This window comes from Armigeres subalbatus, chromosome 1 (assembly GCF_024139115.2).
Source record: "Armigeres subalbatus isolate Guangzhou_Male chromosome 1, GZ_Asu_2, whole genome shotgun sequence".
Lineage (NCBI taxonomy): Eukaryota > Metazoa > Arthropoda > Insecta > Diptera > Culicidae > Armigeres > Armigeres subalbatus.
The window spans coordinates 233,131,469-233,155,113 of record NC_085139.1 but is presented as its reverse complement, the minus strand read 5'-3'; the positions used below and the strand labels follow the sequence as shown (position 1 = coordinate 233,155,113).

Genomic DNA, 23,645 nt, shown 5'->3' with positions numbered 1-23,645 from the left:
CTGCCGGTGGGACTCGAACCCACACTATTCCATTTAGTACACGGACGTATTACGTGGTATTTCCGTAGGTCAGCGATTCTTAACCTGGGGTACATGTACCCCTGGGGTACCATCGATGGCCTCAGGGGGTACCTCGAACAAAAATGCGTAATGGCGGATGCATTACAATCAGGGTAGAAATATTGCACAGTCAATGCAGTAAAAAACATGGATCTCAATATAATCTGCTGTCGCCTTCATCGTCGCCGTGTTGAGTGCGACTGGGTGCAGCCGAAAAATCATTTCCAACACCGACCATTCAATTTCGCATTCAGCTACTCACAAGTCGCTCTGACATGCTGCTCAGTTCGCGCCTTACAGTATGACTGTGAGTGTCCCATTTTCAATTTGCTGGGTGAATGTGTACATTTTGCTGTGGTAAATTTCATCTTCGCGGCGCTGTGGGTGATGTGAGTTATGTTGTTTACTTTTCTGCCTCTCCGGGAATGTGAGGTTGATTTCAAAGCAGGAAGAAAATAAAAAAATATATAAAAACATCACCTTCATTCAGTGCTGCCGAATATTTACAACCCTGATTACAATTCCAATAAAAACTTAAAGTTTGAAAATTTCTTGTTCCAAAAATTTGGGAAAAAAGATCAAAAAGACAAAACGTCGAATGATCAAATTAAAATCTTCAATATAATCTACCTGATCGACACAAAATATTGAATAATATGTTTCAAAACTAAAATCAAGAATCTAAAGGTTCGGAAGCATCCAGTTGAGAGACATGAAGGCCTTTTCCCGAAAAGCTCAGTAGTTTCGTTGCAAGAAGCTTGGAAGCCTCCTTTCAAAAGGCTCCTTCCGAAGCAGCTCGTAAGCCTCTTTTCGTTTCCTGCCAATAGGTTTAGAAGTCTCCGTTCAAGATGCTAGGAAACTTCGTTTCAAGAATTTTTCGGGAATTCTTCTTTCAAGGGGCTTGGAAGCCTCGGAAGTCTCCTTGCTTCTAGGTTTCATGAGGCTAGGATTCTTTTTTTTTTCAAAAGGCTTTCTTCCAAGATGCTCGGAAGCCGCCTTTCAAGAGGCTCAGAAGCTTCCTTTCAAGAAGCTCAGAAGCGTCCTTTCAAAATACTCGAAAGCCATAAGGTTTGGAAGCCTCCTTCCAAGATGCTCGGAATTAATTCAAGATCCTTTCAAAATGCTCCGAAGCCTCCTCTCAAGATGCTCAAAAGCTCTCTTCTAGAAACTCGGAGACCCCTATCAAGAGGCTCGTAATCCTACTTTCAGAAGGCTTGGAAGCCTCCAAAAGTCTTGTGGGAATCTAAGTGTTCGTTTTTAATATATCTTATGAAATACTCTATACCTCAATGAAAACATAAGTTTGAAGGGGTACCTTTCAAGAAAAAGGTTGAGAACCGCTGCGTTAGGTGGTCTGGTCAATCGGTTTGCTTCAATTCAAATAATTATTTCGAAAATAGCTGTTATACAACAGCTGACCTTGCGATAAGTTGTTCCATAACCAGCTAATAACGATGGGATAGCAGTCAATTCATTTCACACCTTTTATCTCTACCCAACAATGTGTATCAGGATTGAACAACAGTCGGTTGCGTTTGAATCATAAACATGTGCTTCTATTTGTCGTATTGAGACGGGTTTGCTTCTGCAACGACAATAGAGGCTCGTTTGCCACTTTGCGTCCGACCAGCTACGGTGTGTGATACTGCATCGTTTGTTATTGATTATACCGTGGAGTAAGAGGGAACTCTACAGTATTGTTTGTTCTTTGTGAGGGGGTTCCCTTGTTTTTCCAACAGGTTATGGGCCCAGCACGGTTCTGGATCTACATCTCAGTGGGATGGATTGACCGTAGACGTTACAGCAGTGGGATATTGGATGAGCCGCTTGATACTAATGACACACTGGTGGTATTCGTACCATGGTACAAGTTGTACCACTAGTGTGTCACCTTGTACCATGCTGGTACAACGTGGAAAACCTTGGTACAATATGTACTAGGTCAGGGTTTGCAGAAATCGCTCTTAATAGATAACGAACAACGATTGAAGAGAGGCAAAAACTGTTCCGAATCATAACAAACCATGATAACAAATTTATCAAACTTGTATACAAGTGCGAAAAAACAAAATCGGATAGACAGCCCTCACAGAAAAATGGTGATTCTCGCTTTGTTTTCGCTCATTCCGTGTGGGTTACTGCACAGCTGTGTAGAACAAGTTGAAATGCATCATCAGAGCCAGTGCTCCCTGAATTTGGAGCTTTCTAAAAGAAATTTATCATGGGGTATAGCCTCCCGAATCAGTTCTCTATCATGACAGCTTGCGAACAAAGTCTCTCGCGGTATGCTACATATCGTATATGTATACAGAGATGATATGTGAGAGACTTGTTCATTCTCTTTAGGATTCAATGCCTGACTATAACCGTGGAACTTGTACACTGGTCAGTGTGTCTTTAGTATAAGTCGTCTGGCGTAGTGGGATCATGGATCAGGCACGTAAGTCGTGTGTAGCGCCGGACGGAATTCATCATCAGGTCGGAACATTCGGTAGGATGTTAGCTGGTCAGCAGGAGTTCAGGAGGAGCTACGAATCGAAACAGGAGCTGATCGGTAAAGCATCGAGAGGCGTCGTATAAGCATCGAAGTCGGGTCACTTGTACGGGCGCATGTACTAGAGAGGTTGGCGTACAGCGAGGGCCATTTGTACGAGGAATTGGACCAGGAATTTCGGCAAAAAGGACAGGAAGTGTGCAACGCTTCGCAGAAGATCTCAGATGAATAAAAAGCAGGCGCCATTTAGTTGTAGTTGCTCTTTGGTATAGATTAAGAAAGTTTGTTATTGATGATTGCATATACCTGTTGTTGAAATAAAGAGAGCTGCAGCTGCTGGCAGAAGTAACTGATACTGATACGGCAGTAGCCTGGTCAACAAAACAGGACAAAGGTCATCAATCTCGGTAGGGGTGAGGGTGAGTTAGTTATCTTCCGCGGTAGGAGTAAACTTTGGACGAGTGGGCAACTGTGACTGTACGGATGTCTTTGAATCCAATGGTTGAGTCGCATTGTTCTCCAGAGTTCTGTCACTGTAGCCAGATAGGAACCCTAACCTTAGCGCATAACATCGATCTATAAAACCGACCGAAAGGGAAACGAAGGACTTCCACAAAAAAACTGTTCGGAGCGGAGGATTTCCGCAATGAACAGATCAGAACGTCAGTTAAACGATGACAATTTGATGACAACGATGACAGGACTTAGTCTGTTGGTATCAAGATGAGGAGACAATGTTATCGAAGTTGGGAAGAAACACCCCCCCCCCTCACCTGACCTTGTTTAGATTATGGTTGACGAGCAGAGGACTTAGGACCCGGTATGGGGAATCGGGTGTGGTCGGTGCGGAGGCGGGAGATAACTTGATGGTCCTTGAGACTGAGCATGTCATTCCAAACTGCCGTAGATGCTTTGAACTTCCGCAATTGTGTGGTTCTGGAAGCAGCGAAATGGGAGGACATCTGCTTCGGCGCAGGCAGTCTCAGTGGGTGTAGAAGGAAGAAGTCCGGAAGCTTTGCGGAGGTATTGGTTGAATACTGGGGAGAGTATGTTGACAAGTTCACAACGTGCTACACAAGTCAGTTCCAGACCGTATAGCAGTCTGCTGTCAATCAGCGCTTGGTCGATACGATACCGAGTTTGAAGGATTTGCCGTACAGTACAGATCTGGTCCGTTGTCGAGCGGCCGTCAACGAAGCTGGCTTGGTAACTTCCCACGAACTCATTCGCTAATGGTGACAGACGACGGAAGATGATCTGGGTATCGCTTTGTAGGCGGCATTAACGATGGTGATCACTCGAAAGTTCTCACACTCTTGTAGATGGGGCATATAACCCCTTCCTTCCACTCCTCCGGTAGCTGTTCATTTTCCCAAATTCTAACGATCAGTTTGTGCAGGCAAGTGGTCAGCTTTTCCGGGCCCATCTTAAAGAGCTCAGCTCCGATACCATCCTCTCCAGCTGCTTTATTGGTCTTTAGCTGTTCGATGGCATCCTCAACTTCCCTTAAGAGGGGGGGCTGGTTGGCTTCCATCATCCGCTGAACTGACGTAGTCATCTCCTCCGCTGCCTTGACGTTCACTTCCTGTACTCTCAGTGCCATTTAAATGTTCCTCATGTTTATATTTTATTAATATTATAGATGTATGATATTCTACAACTTTCTATTAAGGGTCTGTCTCAATTGGATAATTAAACTGAAATTAAACTTAAAAGTGACATTTCAATAATTATCGAATAACCCTGCTCGCAGAGCAAGATCACTTTTGACAGATATCGAATCATTTTCCATCGATGTCCTATTGGAATTGCTGGGTAGCACCAGCCATTCTTATAACGGGGTGATTTTTTAATTTTCGAACTGTCACTTTTAAGTTTGATTCTCCAAATGAGACAGACCCTAAGAACTTGTCAATATAATCACATAGAATATTAAGTTGAAAAGCAAGCAAAGTTCTAGTTGTAATGTCGAGCCATTGAAGAAGATAAAGAATACAAGATAACGAATTTGCTTGTAACCCTTTCTCGCGAATTCATACCACTAATAGAACCTTTTTTTCCTTTATGCTTTCAGGCGATCCCACCACCTTCGGTAACCTCAAACCAGCGCCGGAGATCATCGACGCACTACGCAGCGTGGTAGAGGACGGTTCCCACAACGGTTACGGTCCCAGCACTGGATTCCCGGAGGCTCGTCAAGCCGTCGCCAATTACGTCTCGCATCAGGGAAATGTCACGGCCAACGATGTCATCCTGTGCAGTGGTGCCAGCTGTGCGCTGGACTTGTGTCTCTCCGTTCTAGCTGGACCGGGCCAAAACATACTGATCCCTAGGCCGGGTTTCTCTATCTATCGCACCCTGGCTGAGGGCTTCGGAGTCGAATGCCGCTACTATGACTTGATGCCGGATAGGAACTGGGAAGTGGACCTGGTGCAACTGGAATCGCTGATTGATGCCAACACGGCCGCCTTGATCGTGACAAACCCGAGTAACCCGTGCGGAAGCGTGTTTAGCAAGACCCATCTGGAAGGCATCTTGGACATTGCCGAGAAACATTATTTGCCTATCATTGCCGACGAAATTTACGAACATTTCGTATTCCCGGGCCAGGAGTTCTACGCTGTCAGTTCGTTATCCAAGAAGGTACCGGTACTGTCATGCGGTGGACTGACCAAACGTTTTCTGGTTCCCGGATGGCGCATGGGGTGGATTGTGATTCACGATCGGGATAACTTGTTCAAGGACGTTCGCAAGGGACTGGCTAATCTGTCCGCGCGAATCCTCGGGGCCAACACACTGGTCCAGGGTGCCTTACCGGATATCCTGAAGAACACTCCTCCAGCGTTCTACGATGATTTGGTTTCAACACTTTATGTAAGTATTCTACAATCCAGTTTCATAGTCCATGCCAACTCTTACGCTTCCATTGTTCTCCTCCATAGCGACATGCCGAACTGGCATACAAGTCGATCAAACAAATTCGCGGACTGCACCCCGTCATGCCCGGTGGTGCCATGTACATGATGATTGGCATAGACATCAAACGGTTCCCCGAGTACGAGACAGATCTAGAGTTCGTGCAGGCTCTTGTTGCCGAGCAAAGTGTGTTCTGCCTGCCGGGCCAGTGCTTCGAGTATCCGAACTACATCCGTATCGTGCTCACCGTCCCGGAAGAGATGATCGTCGAAGCGTGTAAGCGCGTGGGAGAGTTCTGCCAGAAGCACTACAAGCTGGACGATGCCATTATGGAACAACAACAGCAAGGTTTTCTTACCAATCTGGAGGAATATTGACGGGCCGCATATTGATCATGAGTGCCATAATGTCTCGGATGGTTTTTTACAACGAATGAACAAATTTTACCCATATTTCTATAGTGCCTTTCAAGATCAATTTTATTAACCTATTACAAATGATTGTAAAACATTTTATTAACTCACAGCATTTTATATTTTTTGTTCAATAAAGGATTTGCACCATCTGGTGTTGTTTTTATTCTTCATATCGTCTGACCATTTATTCATTTAATTTATTTAGCTTACATCTAAACAGATAACACTGAATCAACAATTTGACGCCACAATACACGGTTCGAGGCCGTATCTATCCATCCTCGAATGCGCCCCACGCTCGCTAAGTCGTTTTGCACCTGGTCTGCCAACCTCTCTCGCTGCGCTCCACGCCGTTTCGTACCTGGTGGATCGGAAGCGGACACCATGTTTGCATGGCTGCTGTCCGGCATTCTTGCAACATGCCCTATGTCCTGCTCATCATATCCTTCCGGCTTTAGCTACCTACTGGATATTGGGTTCGCCATAGAGCTGGGCAAGCTCGTGGTCCAACCTTCACCGCCACACACCGTCTTCTTGTACACCGCCAAATATGGCCCTAAGCACCCGTATCTTGAATACTTTGAGTGCTTGCAAGTCCTTTTCGACCATTTTCCAAGTTTCATGTCCGTCGTAGGCCCGACTTCCACAGATGATGCGCCCTCGTATTTCTCGACTAACATTATTGTCAGCCGTTAGTAAGGATCCAAGGTAACGAATTCATCGACCACCTCAAAGGTATCCCCATCTATCGTAATGGGCCAAGCACAATAGATACGTTTGCGTGCGTTTTGACCTTTGTTTTGACAGTTTTTCCATGGAATTCTGTGTGGCTCTTATTACTGCTACCCAGGCGGACCTGTCGTGCTCGGTTCCGCCCACAAGCATGTACATTGTCTTCGCGCATTCGCTACCAATTCAACTTTTGTTGCTTCACGTTTCAGGCAGGTGTGCAGTTCTGCCACCTTTGCTAATGTTCGGCCAACAATGTCCATGTCATCTGAGAAACAAATAAATTGACTGGATCTGTTGAAAATCGTACCACGGTGGTTGCACCCGGTTCTTCGCATGACAACTTCCAGTGCAATGTTGAACAACAGGCACGAAAGTTCGTTACCTTGTCTTAGTCCCGGCGCGAACTGGAGTGTCCGCCCGAGATCTTTACACAATTTTGCACACCACTCAACGTTTTTTTTTTCAGTCTGGTAAGAGCTTCCCAGAGAAGCTGTTCTTGGTCATAATTTTCCATAGCTCTACGCGATCTATATACTGTCGTACTTACTTGATACTTGATGGGCTACAGCTCTTCGATGAACCTACGCCGAATGGAGTATCCTTCTCCACTGGACTCGATCCTGGGCCAATCGCTTCCAGTCGCCCTGAACATTGAGCGCCCTCAGGTCCTCTTCAACTGCAAAAAGCCATCGTGTATGCGGTCTTCCACGGAGCCTGCGGCCTCTTCCGGGTTCTCTACTAAATATTATCTTCACTTGTCGTTCTTCCGGCATACGAACAACGTGACCAGCCCACCGTAGTCTGCCGTGCTGTATAAGCTTAATAATATCCATCCCTTTATACACCTGGTACAATTCGTGATTCATGCGACGCCGCCAGATACCGTTCTTCTGTTTACCGCCGATTATTGTTCGCAGCACCTTACGCTCAAACACCCCGAGAGCTCTCCGATCAGCCTCCTTTAACGTCCATGTCTCATGGCCGTATAAAGCCACCGGAAGAATCAGAGTAGTATACAGCGCGAGTTTTGTTTTCGTTTGTAGACTACGGGACTTATGCTGGTTATGAAGTGCATAATAAGCCCTATTTGCAGCTGCGATTCGCCTTTTCACCTCGCGGGTAACATCATTATCGCACGTCACTAATGCTTCAAGATACACAAATTCTTCTACAACTTCAAATTTTTCACCATCCTGCACCATTTCGCTATCCACGTTGAATCCACGTTGATTGCCAGCGACCATGTCGTTCGTTTTGCTGGCATTGATCGTAAGTCCAATCCACGCTGTCTCCCTCTTAAAAGGCACAAAAGCCTCTTCCACGGCACGGCGACCAATCCCGATAATATCGTCCGCAAATCCCAGGAGCATATGCGATCTTGTGATAATGGTACCGGTTCATTGCACACCAGCTCTCCTATTCGCTCCCTCAAGCGCTATATTGAACAGTAGATTCGAGAGTGCATCACCCTGCTTTAATCCATCTAAGGTAACAAATGACGTCGATATTTCATCCGCAACCCTTACACTTGATTTCGATCCGTCCAACGTTATACGAATCAGCCGTATCATTTTCGCCGGAAAACCATGTTCAAGCATAATTTGCCATAATTCATTCCGTTTCACTGAATCGTACGCCGCCTTGAAATCAATAAACAGATGATGTGTCTGCAAGTTGTACTCCCGGAATTTATCAAGGATTCGTCTCAGGGTAAACATTTGATCCGTCGTTGAACGGCCTTAAGAAAACCTGCTTGGTATTCGCCGACGAAGGACTCTTCAAGCGGTCTCAATCTGTTGAACAGAATACGGGACATAATTTTGTACGCCGAATTAAGGAGGGTTATTCCTCGGTAATTGGCGCACTCCAGTCTGTGCCCTTTCTTAAAGAGAGGGCAAATGAGGCCGTCCAACCAGCTAGCAGGCATTTCCTCGTCTTCCCATATTTTCGACATAATATGGTGCAGAACTTCATAAAGCTGCTCACTGCCATGTTTGAGAAGTTCAGCCGGGAGCTGGTCCTTCCCCGCAGCCTTATTGTTTTTCAGCTCTTTGACAGCTTTTTAACCTCATCTAGTGTAGGTGACTCCACAGCTTGTCCATCGTCGCTAATATTTATTCTGTTCACCGATGCACCGTCACTTCCTCCATTCAACAAAGTCTCGAAGTGTTGCTTCCACCTGGCAGCCACTTCAGTTTTATCTGTCAGCAAATTCCCTTGTTGGTCGTTGCACATGACGGTAGACGGCGCTGTCTTTCTCCGCACGCCATTGACAGACTCATAAAACCTCCACATATCGTTCTGCTCCATTTTTTCCTGCGCCTCACTAATCACTTGTTCTTCGTACTCTTTTTTCTTCCTGCGGTGGGTTCGTTTTTCGGCTGCTCTTGCTTCCTTGTACCGATCTCTATTGGATCGGGTACCTGACACCAACATCCGGCTTCTGGCAACGTTCTTCTCGTCTGTCACTCTCTGGCACTCTACATCGAACCAACCCGTCCTGGGTCGCCTCTGTGCAGTGCCTACCACTTCTCGTGCTGTTGTGCTCACCACTCCATGGATCGACTCCCATAGATCGTTGATGTTGTCGCTAACGTTGATTGCACTTATCCGTTCGTCGAGCTTCTGGCGGTACTCAGCCGATACTCCTTCCGCCGACAATCGCTGGATATTGTAACGCATCGTTCGCTGTGATCTTTCGTTCGATACAGTTGACAACCGTGATCGAATTTTTCTGACAACGAGGTAGTGATCAGAGTCAATGTTCGGACCTCTGAATGTCCGCACATCGATAACATCCGAGAAATGGCGCCCATCCACCAGAACATGGTCTATCTTGTTGTTTGCAAGTTTCACCATTTGGGTGTCTCCAGGTGTGCTTTCGGATGTTCTTTCGTGCAAAGTAGGTGCTACTGATGGCCATCCCTCTGGCAGCAGCAAAATTTACTAGCCGTAGGCCGTTGTCATTGGTAGCGGAGTGAAGGCTCTCCCTACCGATTATGGGACGGAAAAAGTCCTCTCTACCGACCTGGGCGTTAGCGTCTCCGATAACAATTTTCACGTCATGCTTTGGGCACTCTCCATAGGCTTTATCAAGATATTCATAAAACGTGTCCTTCACGTCGTCGGATTTATCGTTTGTTATCAGTTATTGATAAATCAGTGAAATTTGATATTTTCTGAAATGAAAATATTCTTCGTTTTGGACAGTGCAACATATTTTGGACCCCCAAATGTACACATTTTGGACACCCCCAATTTAGTCTCTTCAAAGTCGAATTTCCAATTTACCCTGGCCAATTGAGCCGAAGCCAAGTCTTATCTTTCGATTGGCATCCATCAATGAGAAGATTCCTGCGTTTTAAATTCACAATTTCGACAAAAACTTATTGTGTACGTTCTGAGATTTTCAGTGATGTATACTTTTAAGCGTAACGCATTGTAACGCTCGCCTTCTTGAACAAACTATTTTTTTCGAAATTTCATCTAAATATCGCTTTTTCGCACGGGAAACCAGTGGAACAGATGCTGAACAATATTAATTTCCTGAAGCCAATGGGGGAATTAGCAGCGGCATTGTTTCTAGTTCAGAAATCAGAAAAATGTCGCCAGGAGGGTCCAAAATGTGTAGGGGTCCAAATCAAGTTGGTTACCCTATAACATTTACAACGTAAGACGCTTGTATCGCTTAATATACGAAATGATGATAAGTGTTATTATCATTTAGTATATTAAACAATACTAGCGCTTCACGCTGTAAATATTAGACAAGAAGCAATGCACTGTTAGACAAAGTTGAAAATAAAAATATTGCTAGAAGTTTATCATAAACCATGTCTTGGATTCCAGTTTCGACCTCTGAAATGAGTTTTTGCCTACATACTACATGATAATGAAAAATGAACAGATAAGTTCAATATCCGGTCTATCGTCATGTCATAACGTTGTTTCCATTATGTTTATAAAAACATTGAAAATGCACGTGGTTACCATAATGGTTGAACTTTGGCTTTGTTATATATTCACTATAATTTTCGAATTGCATAGTTGTAAAGTAAGTATTCATTGACGTAATTTTGTTAATATGTACTTATATTTCAAAGCAATACCTAAACTTACTTTAAAACTAATAACTTTGAAAACGTTTAATCTAATTATATCACGTATATTTACCTCTCTGCAAATTATCGGTGGATCCAGATCGACTTGCGTTGATTTGGTGTTAGTTTCAACAGCTTTCAAAAAATCAATCCTGTCTCTTAGTTTAGGAAGTAATTGTTGTAGTTCCGCGGGATTGTTTCGAAGAAATGAAAAGTCGGACAGCTGTATTTCTTGTTGAGCAAAAATGGTCACAAGTCGGTCAAGTCCGTGTAGTTTGAGATAGGAAGATGTTGGAGTCTCAGCCATGGTGATGATTCTAAGAAAAGAATAACGTGAAAAATGGTATGCTATTGTTATAACGATAGTGCGTACATGAACTAAACTAGCATTCATAATGTCCACAGTATACAAAAAAATTATGTCAAATTGTGTGTATGTTAAACTATCTCGAATCAATCAAGGGAACCCGGTTTATAAGAATAAAGTGAACAAAACGCAAAAACCCTGATTAATCTACCTAGCGGTGTTGGTGCCTTTTTCGTGCAAAAAATACTAAAAAAATATAAATGAGTATTTTTTAGCGTGTTCTGGCATACATTTTTTTTTATTTTGGCCACAACTTCTGATCCTATAGTCCGATCTGGCCAATTTTTAATAGCGAACAATGGAACAGGACAAAAAAGTGTTTATACCAAAAACACACACATACACACACAAACACAAACACACACACAGTCGGGGTGACTGCTCCAACGGAGTAGACACAAGAACGGGGAAGACAGTCTCTAGGGGATGAGCTCCCTGGGGGCCGCTCCAAAACGCGGAGGGTTACTACCCCGAACAAGGGTAGTGGGGCTGGGAAGCTGAACCCCGACCAGGTACGTCCAAAACCGGGGGAGGAAGGACCTGGAAAGGTCCGTCCAGCCAGGAAAGACGGTGATAAGGGGTTACGGCAGGCTGAGAGCTCTCAGCCGCACCAGACCAGGGAAATAGAGGGAGATGACGCCTCCTGGACGCAGGTCAAGAACAAGAGGAAACCGAAGACGTCAAGGGCCGAAAAGAAGGCCCAGGCGAATGAGGGTAGCAAGAAAATTAGGGTAGGCGCCAATCGCTCCAGGGGCGATGCCCTAGTCATCAAGACGGACGAGGCTAAGTACTCGGACATCCTGAAGGCAATGAGGAGTGACGTCAAGCTCGGTGAACTCGGCGCCGACGTACGTCGAATAAGACGTATCATGATGGGCGAGATGATTCTCGAGCTGAAGCGGGGCGTCTCGCAAAAGGGCGCCGCCTACAAGAAGTTGGCGGAGGAAGTCCTTGGCGGGACGGTCAAGGTGAGGGCACTCTGGGCAGCCGTTCGGCTACGGAAAGGTCCGGCAGGGACGCAGGTAGCATTGGTTCGGCTATCTGCAGCGGACGCCTCCAAGGTAGCCAAGTTTCGCGAAATCATGAAGTTTGAGACATCGCAAGATGGGTTTCGGATCAAATAAAATAGTGGCCACTTATCCGGGGGAACCAGGTCACCGGAATGTCACGGAACCTGACCAGAACCACTTAGGTACCTCAAATTAGACTCTACTGAGCTTGTTTCACGAAATCATGATGTTTGAGACGTCGCAAGATGGGTTTCGGATCAAATCAAAAAGTGGCCACTCTACCGGGGGAACCAGGTCACCGGAATGCCACGGAACCTGACCAGAACCACTTAGGTACCTCAAATTAGACTCTACTGAGCTTGTTTCGCAAAATCATGAAGTTTGAGACGTCGCAAGATGGGCTTCGGATCAAATCGATAAGTGGCCACTCTACCGGGGGAACCAGGTCACCGGAACCACGGAACCTGACCAGAACCACTTATATACCTCAAATTAGACTCTACTGAGCTTATTTCGCAAAATCATGAAGTTTGAGTCATCGCAAGATGGGTTTCGGATCAAATAAAATAGTGGCCACTTCTCCGGGGAAACCAGGTCCCCGGAATGCCACGGAACCTGACCAGAACCACTTAGGTACCTCAAATTAGACTCTACTGAGCTTGTTTCGCGAAATCATGAAGTTTGAGACGTCGGAAGATGGGTTTCAGATCAAATCGATAAGTGGCCACTCTACCGGGGGAACCAGGTCACCGGAATACCACGGAACCTGACCTGACCTGGCCACTCTACCGGGGGTACCAGGTCCCCGAAATGCCACCTAACCTGACCAGAACCACTTAGGTACCTCAAGTTAGACTCTAATGAGCTTGTTTTGCAAAATCATGAAGTTTGAGACTTCGCAAGATGGATTTCGGATCAAATAAAATAGTGGCCACTTCTCCGGGGAAACCAGGTCACCGGAATACCACGGAACCTGACCAGAACCACTTAGGTACCTCAAATTAGACTCTACTGAGCTTGTTTCGCAAAATCATGAAGTTTGAGACGTCGGAAGATGGGTTTCAGATCAAATCGATAAGTGGCCACTCTACCGGGGGAACCAGGTAACCGGAATACCACGGAACCTGACCAGAACCACTTATATACCCCAAATTAGACTCTACTGAGCTTGTTTCGCAAAATCATGAAGTTTGAGACATCGCAAGATGGGTTTCGGATCAAATAAAAAAGTGGCCACTTCTCCGGGGAAACCAGGTCCCCGGAATGCCGCGGAACCTGACCAGAACCACTTAGGTACCTCAAATTAGACTATATTGAGCTCGTTTCGCAATTTCATGAAATTTGAGACGTCGCAAGATGGGTTTCGGATCAAATCGAAAAGTGGCCACTTCTCCGGGGGAACCAAGCCCCCGGAATGTCACGGAACCTGACCACAACCACTTAGGTACCTCTAGCTCTACTGAGCTTGTTTCGCGAAATCATGAAGTTTGAGACATCGCAAGATGGGTTTCGGATCAAATAAAATAGTGACCACTTCTCCGGGGAAACCAAGTCCCCGGAATGCCACGGAACCTGACCAGAACAACTTAGGGACCTCAAATTAGACTCTACTGAACTTGTTTCACGAAATCATGATGTTTGAGACGTCGCAAGATGGGTTTCGGATCAAATCAAAAAGTGGCCACTCTACCGGGGGAACCAGGTAACCGGAATACCACGGAACCTGACCAGAACCACTTATATACCTCAAATTAGACTCTACTGACCTTGTTTCGCAAAATCATGAAGTTTGAGACATCGCAAGATGGGTTTCGGATCAAATAAAAAAGTGGCCAATTCTCCGGGGAAACCAGATCCCCGGAATGCCACGGAACCTGACCAGAACCACTTAGGTACCTCAAATTAGACTCTACTGAGCTTGTTTCGCAAAATCATGAAGTTTGAGACATCGCAAGATGGGTTTCGGATCAAATAAAAAAGTGGCCACTTATCCGGGGAAACCAGGTCCCCGGAATGCCACGGAACCTGACCAGAACCACTTAGGTACCTCAAATTAGACTATATTGAGCTCGTTTCGCAATTTCATGAAATTTGAGACATCGCAAGATGGGTTTCGGATCAAATCGAAAAGTGGCCACTTCCCGGGGGAACCAAGTCCCCGGAATGTCACGGAACCTGACCAGAACCACTTAGGTACCTCTAGCTCTACTGAGCTTGTTTCGCGAAATCATGAAGTTTGAGGCATCGCAAGATGGGTTTCGGATCAAATAAAATAGTGACCACTTCTCCGGGGAAACCAGGTCCCCGGAATGCCACGGAACCTGACCAGAACCACTTAGGGACCTCAAATTAGACTCTACTGAACTTGTTTCACGAAATCATGATGTTTGAGACGTCGCAAGATGGGTTTCGGATCAAATCAAAAAGTGGCCACTCTACCGGGGGAACCAGGTAACCGGAATACCACGGAACCTGACCAGAACCACTTAGGTACCTCAAATTAGACTCTACTGAGCTTGTTTCGCAAAATCATGAAGTTTGAGACATCGCAAGATGGGTTTCGGATCAAATAGAAAAGTGGCCAATTCTCCGGGGAAACCAGATCCCCGGAATGCCACGGAACCTGACCAGAACCACTTAGGTACCTCAAATTAGACTATATTGAGCTCTTTTCGCAATTTCATGAAGTTTGAGACATCGCACATAGTAGTATCAACTGAAATTATAGTAAAACTCGACAAGAAGTGTCAAAAAGACTCCATAGTAAAATCGACCGCAGTCATGGTCGATTTAAGTATAAGATGTAGTCTGCACAAATCAAGTGGTAAAATGTTTTTAATTTTACCCTCGATTCGGTAGATATTACCATGCCGCTTCTTTCAGTGTAGTTTTTTGCCATAACATTCAAGGTTATTTTTTTACGTGTAAATCGTTTGGAAAAGTATTCGCTCATCTCTCAATATAGGATCCCTATACGGACCACCGGTAATCTTGCTCTTAGAGTGCCATCTAGTTTCAAAATTAGGAAACTACTCTGCCTTTTCCCGCTCTCTCCTTTTCCAAATCGCTTTGCGCTTACACTTTCAAAATCAAAACAAACACATCTTGGGTCAGTAGCATTGAAATTTCAGCTGGTGATATAATACAAATAAATTAGAAAATAAAAACGTATCTATTAAATTGTAGAATATTATTAGTTAAGATTCAACATTATCAAAATGTATAATTGTTTGAATTCTGTTCGAAATCGATTAGTTCTTACCATCCCTTGCTTACGATATGCTTCAAGTGCTGCAAAAGAATCCACTATAGCCCAAAACTACTGCTTGAATCTGGTCAGGTGAAGGTTGTGATCTATTTATAAGAAACGTAAGTTCAAATAATCTTTATCCACTTTTAGGCAATACGATAAGGAAAACTTTCTTTGTACATTGCTGCTGAAAAATCCGGAACGTCGCAGTGCACTGGCTATTCGGGCGTTCAATGTGGAGATCGCTCGAATCACTGGCACCGTATCGGACGACAAGATTGGCCAGATGAGGCTGAAGTTCTGGGAGGAAACAATCGATAAGCTGTTCAAAAATGATCTTAAACACGTTCCGGAGCAGCCGGTCATTCAAGAGTTGAAAACTGCAATCGATGCTCAAAAGTTAACGAAACGCTATTTCCAAAGGTTGATTTCCGCTCGATTAAATGCCAATTTGCGATTTGTGACCACCAAACAAATGGAAGAATATGCGGAGAACTCGGTTTGCAGCGTATTGTATTTGTTGCTGGAAGCTCACGGAGTGCGAAACGTACACGCGGACCATGCGGCCTCACACTTGGGAAAAGCGCAAGGAATCGTAAACTTGCTGCGATCGATTCCCCATCAGGAAAGGCGGAATGTGGTTCCTGTCCCGCAGGAAGTGCTCATGCAGCATGGAGTGAGCCAGGAACGAGTTCTGAGGAATCGAAAGGAAGACAAGGGTGTGGAGGAGGTGATCTTTCAGTTAGCAGGATTGGCGCACCAACATCTGGAAAAGGCGCGAAAATTGGCCGGGTCCGTTCCGAAGCAAGCGAGGCCGGTTCTGTTGCCAGGTGTGGCAGTCGGGCGATACTTAGAGCGACTGAGGAAGGCCAAGTTCCACCTGACAGATTCTAAGTTGCTGCAAAGCGACACGATGCTTCCACTAGTCATTTATTGGAGCCACTTCCTAGGAAAATTTTAATACGGTACGTACATATAATCGACTAATTAAATTACAATCTGTTAGATGATAAGCCAAGGTATTGCTTAGAAAGAATGTCCTTTGCAACTTGGCGTAATTAGCGCCGCGCGTTAATAAATAAAAAAAAAAAAAAATTTAGTTCACCTAGAAGTAATACTACCTTTCTCGCATTTAGCCAAAACACCAACCTTTTTGCATCACACCTACATAATTTTCATGACTTTTTAAAGCAATGGCCGATCGTTATCAAATTCAATATCGATCTATACAAGGCTTTACCATTTTTCAACTGCAACTTGTTGCAAGAAATTCGGTTTACTGTATGCAAAGGTCGTCGAGCTGAGTCGATTGGTATATGAGCCTTCTATCAAAAGTTCGTTTTCGAAGTGAAATGATAGTCTTTTGGTACAACTTTATTGTACGCGAAAGGCAAAAAAAAAACAAATACAGCGAGAATGTTTTGAAAACTTATAAATAGATGAGAGGCAAATATAAATGAGGTATTATGCATTTTATTCGTTGCATACGCATTAAAAGTATTTCTTCAACTTGTAATTTCACTATTATTCTTTTCTTCGTTTCCTCCATTTAGTTCTTCCTGATCCGTTGAATCATTATTTCTATTACAATCTTCTAAAGTTGTGCTGTCAGTAATCATATCACCTTCTTTAGGTTTTGCCCCTTTCCTCATCGGCAGAACCTCCAGTAACGTTTCCTGCCACGGCTTTCCCAGTTGAACTTTCATTAAAATTTCGAACACTAAAATGTACAAAACATTAAATTGGGAAAGATTTGAGTAAAACTAGAAATCAAACATTATACCTTGATTAATAGTCAAAATAGTCCTAGTTTTGATCACAATGTGCTCACTCAGCGGCAACCTCGCATGGCGTATTCCCATGTCAGTAGCCAACCCGTGGCAATGGCCTTTATACTGATTGTGGTCCACCAGCCCGCCAATAACGTAGACATGATCCTTCTCCAACGCGCTCAGCACATTGTCCGACTCGCTGCTCAGGTAAACCAGCTTTTCCTTCTCAAACAAATCAACGAACGATTTCTCACTAAACTTAACATCCCAGTGTTGATAGCCATCGTTCCGCTTCAGGTGCTTCTCGACGGCACCGCCCGCTCGTATACCCGTAAAGTGCAACGGTATTGGCCTCTCCGAGCGTCTGTTCAGCGTGTAGATTCGCAGAAGCTGCTTCACACATTTGGCTACATCCTTGTCGATCATCATTTCGTCAAAGCTCAGATCCACCGCGATCGTAATGTCCGATTTGCTGTAATCGATTTTATTCCGTTTCAGTTCCTTCCTGCTCGGTCCGTTTCGAGTGGGAAGACCTGCTTGGATGGCTTCCAGCTTTCGTTGCTTCATTTTTTCCTTCTCTTTGAGCCGTTTTTCCTTTTTCTTTACTTCCCATTGCTGCAACTTTCTCAGCTTCTTTTGCTTTCGCTTAGACATTGGCTCGTCTGCAGTGACGTTTTCATTTGCTGGCTCGTGGTCTTCCTGGATCGTAGTCCGGTCATCGATGGAACCTAACTCTTCGCCGTCTTCGGTCATTTCCAACAATAATAATCGCAATTAGGTAGAATCTAATAAAAATTTTAAGGAATTGCAAGTTTAATCACACGTGTAGATATCGGCTTGTTTACGAATATTCCCATAAAAATATAGTGCTGTCCAATGAGAGCTCGAAGTAGCTCGAAGTTTCTCCCTGTCCTGCTCATGCCCATTTGTTGACAAAAAAGAACGAGCAGGACGGGAACAACTTCGAGCTACTTCGAGTTGCTCATTGGACAGCCTTTATGTATGTGCATCCAAGGAACTGACTAGACTTTAAAGTCTAGCTCATTGATTGGCCTTTCGCTCTCTTCTCTCTTAAATTTTTGACATCTGTTAGTTCTCTTTAACAATAATCGCGTCACCTAGCGTGAACAGCGTGAATAAGGTACCAGTCAAAACGATTAATGCAAGAGATGGCGTTTTTTTAATGGTAGTAAAATCACAGAGAACAGACGTTCATCGCAGACAGACGTTCAAGCTCGACCAATCAACATGTGTAAAACACATGGCGACCATGTCAGCAAGTGGCAATAAGCAATCAGGTGGCGCCACTGAGCCTACAGAGCAATAGAGGTAATAAACTAGTTTATTACCTCTATTAACAGAGCAGATGTCAAAAGTTTGTTTTGTTTTGATTTTGTTTTTTTTTTCACTTTTCAAAATAAGCACTGCTGGAAGTGTGAATTTTATTTTTGTGGAAATCATCAAGGTATTGTGGATTTACTTGACCAATAGATTCGAAGGTCGGTTCACTTGCCTATTTCAAACGTTCCCTTTTGCAGCAAGGTTTGCCAAAGTCAATAAATGTTTGGTAGATTACCTTGTTTTTTGCTCCTTGTCTATCAAAACAGATGTCAAAACATCGGAAAAAGAAAGAGAAGTCAGCGAAGAAAGGAAACAGCAAAAAGCACGTGGTAGACTTGTCAGTTTTGACAGATTTTACTATGAAAACCGGTGTGAAGGTGAAAACGGCGATTCCAACGACCGTTCAAGGAGCGACTATTTCGAACGGTCGGGTCCAATAGGGAAATCCACGTACAATATTCTATTAAAATAAAGACCTCTTTTTAAAAAAATAGCATGCGTTACGCATAGGGGTGGGGGTGGTTCTGAAAATTGTTACGGATTGATACGAGGGGGGTTCTTAAAAACAACGTTTTTTGCGTTACGTAATATTTGAACAGGCCCAAAACAAAAGTGTGCATAAATTGACTCGCCATAGCAAAAACTCAAAGGTACAGCCCATTCAGGTTGTTCGCAAAGGTGACGTTGAACTACGTAGCTGTATGTAATGTACAGGTTTTCGACTTTTCTGTGCGATGAGACCAAAGCAAGCCTTTGTCAAGCCCAGGATGAATCGCTTCTTTCGTTGTTTATCCTGTGCTCCTGAGGTTGAGTGAGCATTACGAACCCTGGTTATGTATATAATTTTCAGACCATCATTTGAAAAGGAAGATAAAAACAAACAAAAAATTGAATTTTCAAATAATCGAGGATGAACAACACTCTCAAGCGTTCACATATCCAAATTATCAATTGATAAAAACTCGCTAGAGAGTAATGGGTCAAACACAATTGATACGTTTGCGTGCGTTTTGACAGTTTTCCCATGGGAAAACTGTCAAAACGCACGCAAACGTATCAATTGTGTTTGGCCCATAAGAATTGTTCGATAATTGTATCTTGATTCGAAATATTGGTAAATGCTACTTTTAAACTTATTTTCCTATAACACTTATAACACCTAAACACAATGAAAACATCCGATTGAACTTCATTGTTGACATTAAATTGGAGTTAGGTTTACAATAAAATGATAAATTTGTGTTTTTAATCAATGGATTCCAAAAATTGAAAAATGTCGCCGATGACAACTCGCCTACTTTCCACACCTGAGAAGTTATAAAATTAAAATTCCAACAATTATCGTTTGAGAATGATTCAGCACAACCCTGACTGATAAAGCCTCTCCACTAGACTGACCAGCTTAGAATGGGGAGTAAAAAAATTGTCGAATTCCACGGGGCACCCCCAGGATTGTGTCTTAGGTGAGAAAATCAATCTCTCAAAATTTCTGCTCAATCGATTGTTGCATAAGCTGGCGCAATTGATTTGAAGTTTGTATTGGGATTTCAGTCAAAATGTATAAGAAAATACACCTCCGTCACTTTATTCGATCTGGAAATTGGTTCTGATTGCTCGATTGAGCTCAAATTTGCAAAAAGGGCAGTTGGTATGCTACAGAACAATTTCACAGAACGTTGTACGGTGACTAAATGAACTTTTACTTTACTTTCGGCTAATTTATTAAAAGCTGAATTGTGTATTTTTTATTGATAGAATCTTATCAGCCGAAAACTATATAAAAGTTAATTTAATCATCATACAATGTTCTGTAAAAACGTTCTGTAGCATACCAACAGCCGTTTTTGCAATTCTGAGCTCAATCGAGCAATCAGAACCAATTTCCAGATCGAATGATTGACGGAGATGTATTTATCTATACATTTTGACTGAAATCCCCATACAAACTTCAAATCAATTGCGCCAGCTTATGCAACAAGCGATTGAGCTGAAATTTTGAGAGATTGATTTTCTCACCCAAAGACACAATCCTGGGGGGTGCCCCGTGGAATTCGACAACTTTTTGTTAATAAATTAACGTCCAAGTCGGCTGGTTTAATCCCCGGAAATAGGCAATTAACTTTGATTGAACTGAACTTTTTGTTTCCTGGGCCAGTCTACTCTCCACGTTAAATCTCGGAAATCCATCTTCCAGTACGAATTTTTCAAAATTTCAAAAACCACTGACACGATTCAATTTTATAACAGTTGAATCTCTACAATTCATGGGATGTTTTGAGCATGTTTTAGCTCTCGTCCAAATTGATAAAATTGCAACAAATCTCATGGACATTAACAACGTTAACTGGAACAGAAACTAAGCGCCGGCCACTAAGTCAGTCTAAAGCCCCGGTGGCTCATTACAGAAAAGCCCATCGTGAGAGATGGGTTGTCAACGGCGTTTGGTGCTAATCCTATGGAGTAAGTCAGAGCAGACGCAGTAAACAAGTTATAATTATTATTGCTTCACGTGAGTTCCGTCGGACTATGCGTTTACTCCGGTAGACACCTAGGAATCAGCAAAAACGTGCCGAAGTTTCACAGAAAGCATCCACTGCAGCAGCGAAGAAGATTCCGAGCCCCTCTACTGGCATCAATAGACGTAAGCGAGAAGTTGCCGTCAAACGCCACCAAGCTTTCGAGAGAAAACGCGCGTAGCAGAAACGAACTGCACCAGCTAAAAGCCTTGGAAGTTGCATTAATTTGACGTCTAAGCTGGCTTGAAGTTTCCTGTTAGCCTTGCGAACAAAGGCGCAGAATCCAGAGATTGTGAGATAGATTTTTGATTTGATCTAGGATGTTTTCGAGTGGGAAACATTCTCGACACTCTGGGCATAGTGTTTCCATTGACTTTGTCACATACTCATGCAAAGCTTTCAATTTATAACTAAAGAAATGCTAATAGATAATTAAGTTGAAAAGCAGGCCAAGTTTCAGCTGGAATGTAGTGCAATGGGAGCCTGCGAATTGCGATGCACGTACGAGATTTAGCAAGTTTTCAATAGTAAATATTATCATACATAAATATTGTAACACACTGAAGTCGGTTTTTACGCAGGGATATGGACCGCGTAAATTAAAACAACGTGAAAACCCGCGAAATCCCAAAATATGCCTGAATGAACCACGGAAATCCCAAGATTCGAGTGAAAAAAATCGTATAAAAAGCGATTCAAGTAAAAATAACCGCGTAAAAAGCGACTTCAGTGTACATTGGGTATGAAGCGTTGACTCTTCCTTAATCGAATGGTCCAAGAAAATTGAAAATCCACCGAGAAACGGCTGAGATATTAACAGTCAAAGTCTATCATATTTTCGTGACGTTTTTCGATTTTTTGCAATCGTAAAGTGTACCCCAATATAGAAAAGACAGACGTAGTTCTACGTCAAAAGGTGGTCACTCAAGACAAAATGGTCATTCGATTCATGTGCAAACCCACATGGATTTTTGCAATGGGGTTAAACTTATGAAAGGTATGTGTGAATTCAATGGATTACCTCCAATCTTCATTTTCATCAAATTCATTAGTGTAGTAAATGGGATTCATGAAGATGACACATACTTTTGATAGAATCTATAAATGAAATATATTTATTTATCAAATCATTTTAATCGCTGAGTTTTGTTGTATATTTACTATTTTATTATGCAATATACGTTTATGAAAGAACGAACAATATAAACACAGAGAAAAATTTCAATGAATGCAAGACGCATGCTTATTAATGAAAATGAAAAATAAAAGTGTAAAGCCTCAAACACAATGTCAGCGGAACGGAAACGGCAAATTTGACAGTTAGCCCATATATTTTCTGTCAAATTTGCCGTTTCCGTTGCCGTTCCGCTGACATTGTGTTTGGGCCTTAACGCTAATGGTTAAACTTTTTGAATCCGATGAGCACTTCGATCCTCTGGATCAGCTACTGAGGAATTCGGAACAATTTACTGGCAATCCGGAAGTATGACGACGAAACCGAAATTTGGAATACGGTGATTGTGCTTTGCATGATCTGCAAAATGGAAACACGTTTTTTGTTTCCAGCATCCGGGGCAGGAGCTCTTTCTCCGGATCAGCAGCATATTTCAGGACAGAAACATTGGACGATGGAATTCCGAAGTGCTTCCTGTTTACCAACAGCTAACTCCATCGGCGGATTTTCACGAAGCACTGTGTGAGTACAATTGTATATTATGGTCGCTTCCTTCATAATAATAATACCTGTTGGAATTTCAGAAACTCTTTTAGTCAAACTCGTTATTGTAGTTGGAGTTGCTTCAAAGCTATATTTCATTAAAAAAGTGAACATTAATAGTTACATAAACATTACGCTACAAATAAAATCTGACATTTTAGTTCCTCCTTCCATACAGTCTATTTAATCGTCTTCAAGCACTGAAAACTTAACTGCGACTTCTCATGTACAAAGATCGATTTGAACAAAATAAAAAATGGCGAATTTTCTTCACTTCCTGTTCATCTCGCTCTGGGTAACGTAGCAATAGGCGACCTCGGAAACAAATGTTTAACATTGGGCATATTCATTATCATTTCGTTCCAACATTCCCCGACTCGTAACACTGGTCCGCCCCTCCAGTTTTACCAATAACATCTAACACCGCTACTTTGGAGACCGCCCTTCTCATAATTCCGGATGACGTCCGCACCTCCACTTGTCTAACACGACCGTCCACGGCTGCAATCACTTTGGCAACTCTACCTCGTATCCATTCATTGCGCTTCTTCTCACCGACAAGCACAACTAGATCTCTAGGTTTCACTGGTTTTCCGTCATTAAACCACTTGGTTCGTCGAGTCAGATCAGGCAGATATTCCCGCGTCCAACGTCTCCAAAAATAATCCAGCATACACCTGTGCCAGCTCGTAATCGTATTTTAAGCCCATTCTGTCTTCTGTAAATGTTTTGGGTGGTTGCTTAACACCACTAGAGCTGAGCAATAAAAAGTGGTTGGGGGTAATTGCTTCTTGGTCCTCTGTATCTAACGGCACATATGTCAAAGGGCGAGAATTGACAATGGACTCAGCTTCAACTATTACGGTAGCTAAGGTTTCTTCGGTTGGCTTCCTGTATGCTGGCATAGTTTCAAGTGCAGTTTTAACCGACCGAACCATGCGTTCCCAGATTCCT

General features: G+C 43.4%; 3 protein-coding genes across 3 annotated transcripts in view; 2 read left to right on the top strand and 1 right to left on the bottom strand.

The window, feature by feature from the left end:
• The window catches only part of LOC134205871 (tyrosine aminotransferase), a 37,735-nt gene extending 31,679 nt beyond the window's left edge, over nucleotides 1-6,056 (top strand). Inside the window, exons 2-3 of the mRNA XM_062681531.1 lie at nucleotides 4,629-5,428; nucleotides 5,497-6,056. Coding sequence (XP_062537515.1) covers nucleotides 4,629-5,428; nucleotides 5,497-5,847 — 1,151 coding nt within the window. The 3' untranslated portion in view covers nucleotides 5,848-6,056. The remainder of the gene's footprint in view (nucleotides 1-4,628; nucleotides 5,429-5,496) is intronic.
• A 9,121-nt stretch (nucleotides 6,057-15,177) lies between these two features.
• LOC134211792 (NADH dehydrogenase (ubiquinone) complex I, assembly factor 6 homolog) lies at nucleotides 15,178-16,358 on the top strand. The gene is made up of 2 exons (XM_062689024.1): nucleotides 15,178-15,435; nucleotides 15,496-16,358. The coding sequence occupies exons 1-2, from the start codon at nucleotides 15,314-15,316 to the stop codon at nucleotides 16,304-16,306; spliced, it is 933 nt and encodes a 310-aa protein (XP_062545008.1). The 5' UTR covers nucleotides 15,178-15,313; the 3' UTR covers nucleotides 16,307-16,358.
• Nucleotides 16,359-16,798: 440 nt separating this feature from the next.
• On the bottom strand, nucleotides 16,799-17,967 carry LOC134211787 (tRNA methyltransferase 10 homolog A). Its single transcript, XM_062689010.1, has 2 exons — nucleotides 17,129-17,967; nucleotides 16,799-17,065 (listed from the first exon to the last, which is right to left on the bottom strand). Exons 1-2 carry the CDS (start codon nucleotides 17,868-17,870, stop codon nucleotides 16,851-16,853), a joined length of 957 nt encoding a protein of 318 aa, XP_062544994.1. The 5' UTR covers nucleotides 17,871-17,967; the 3' UTR covers nucleotides 16,799-16,850.
• Nucleotides 17,968-23,645: the final 5,678 nt, after the last annotated feature.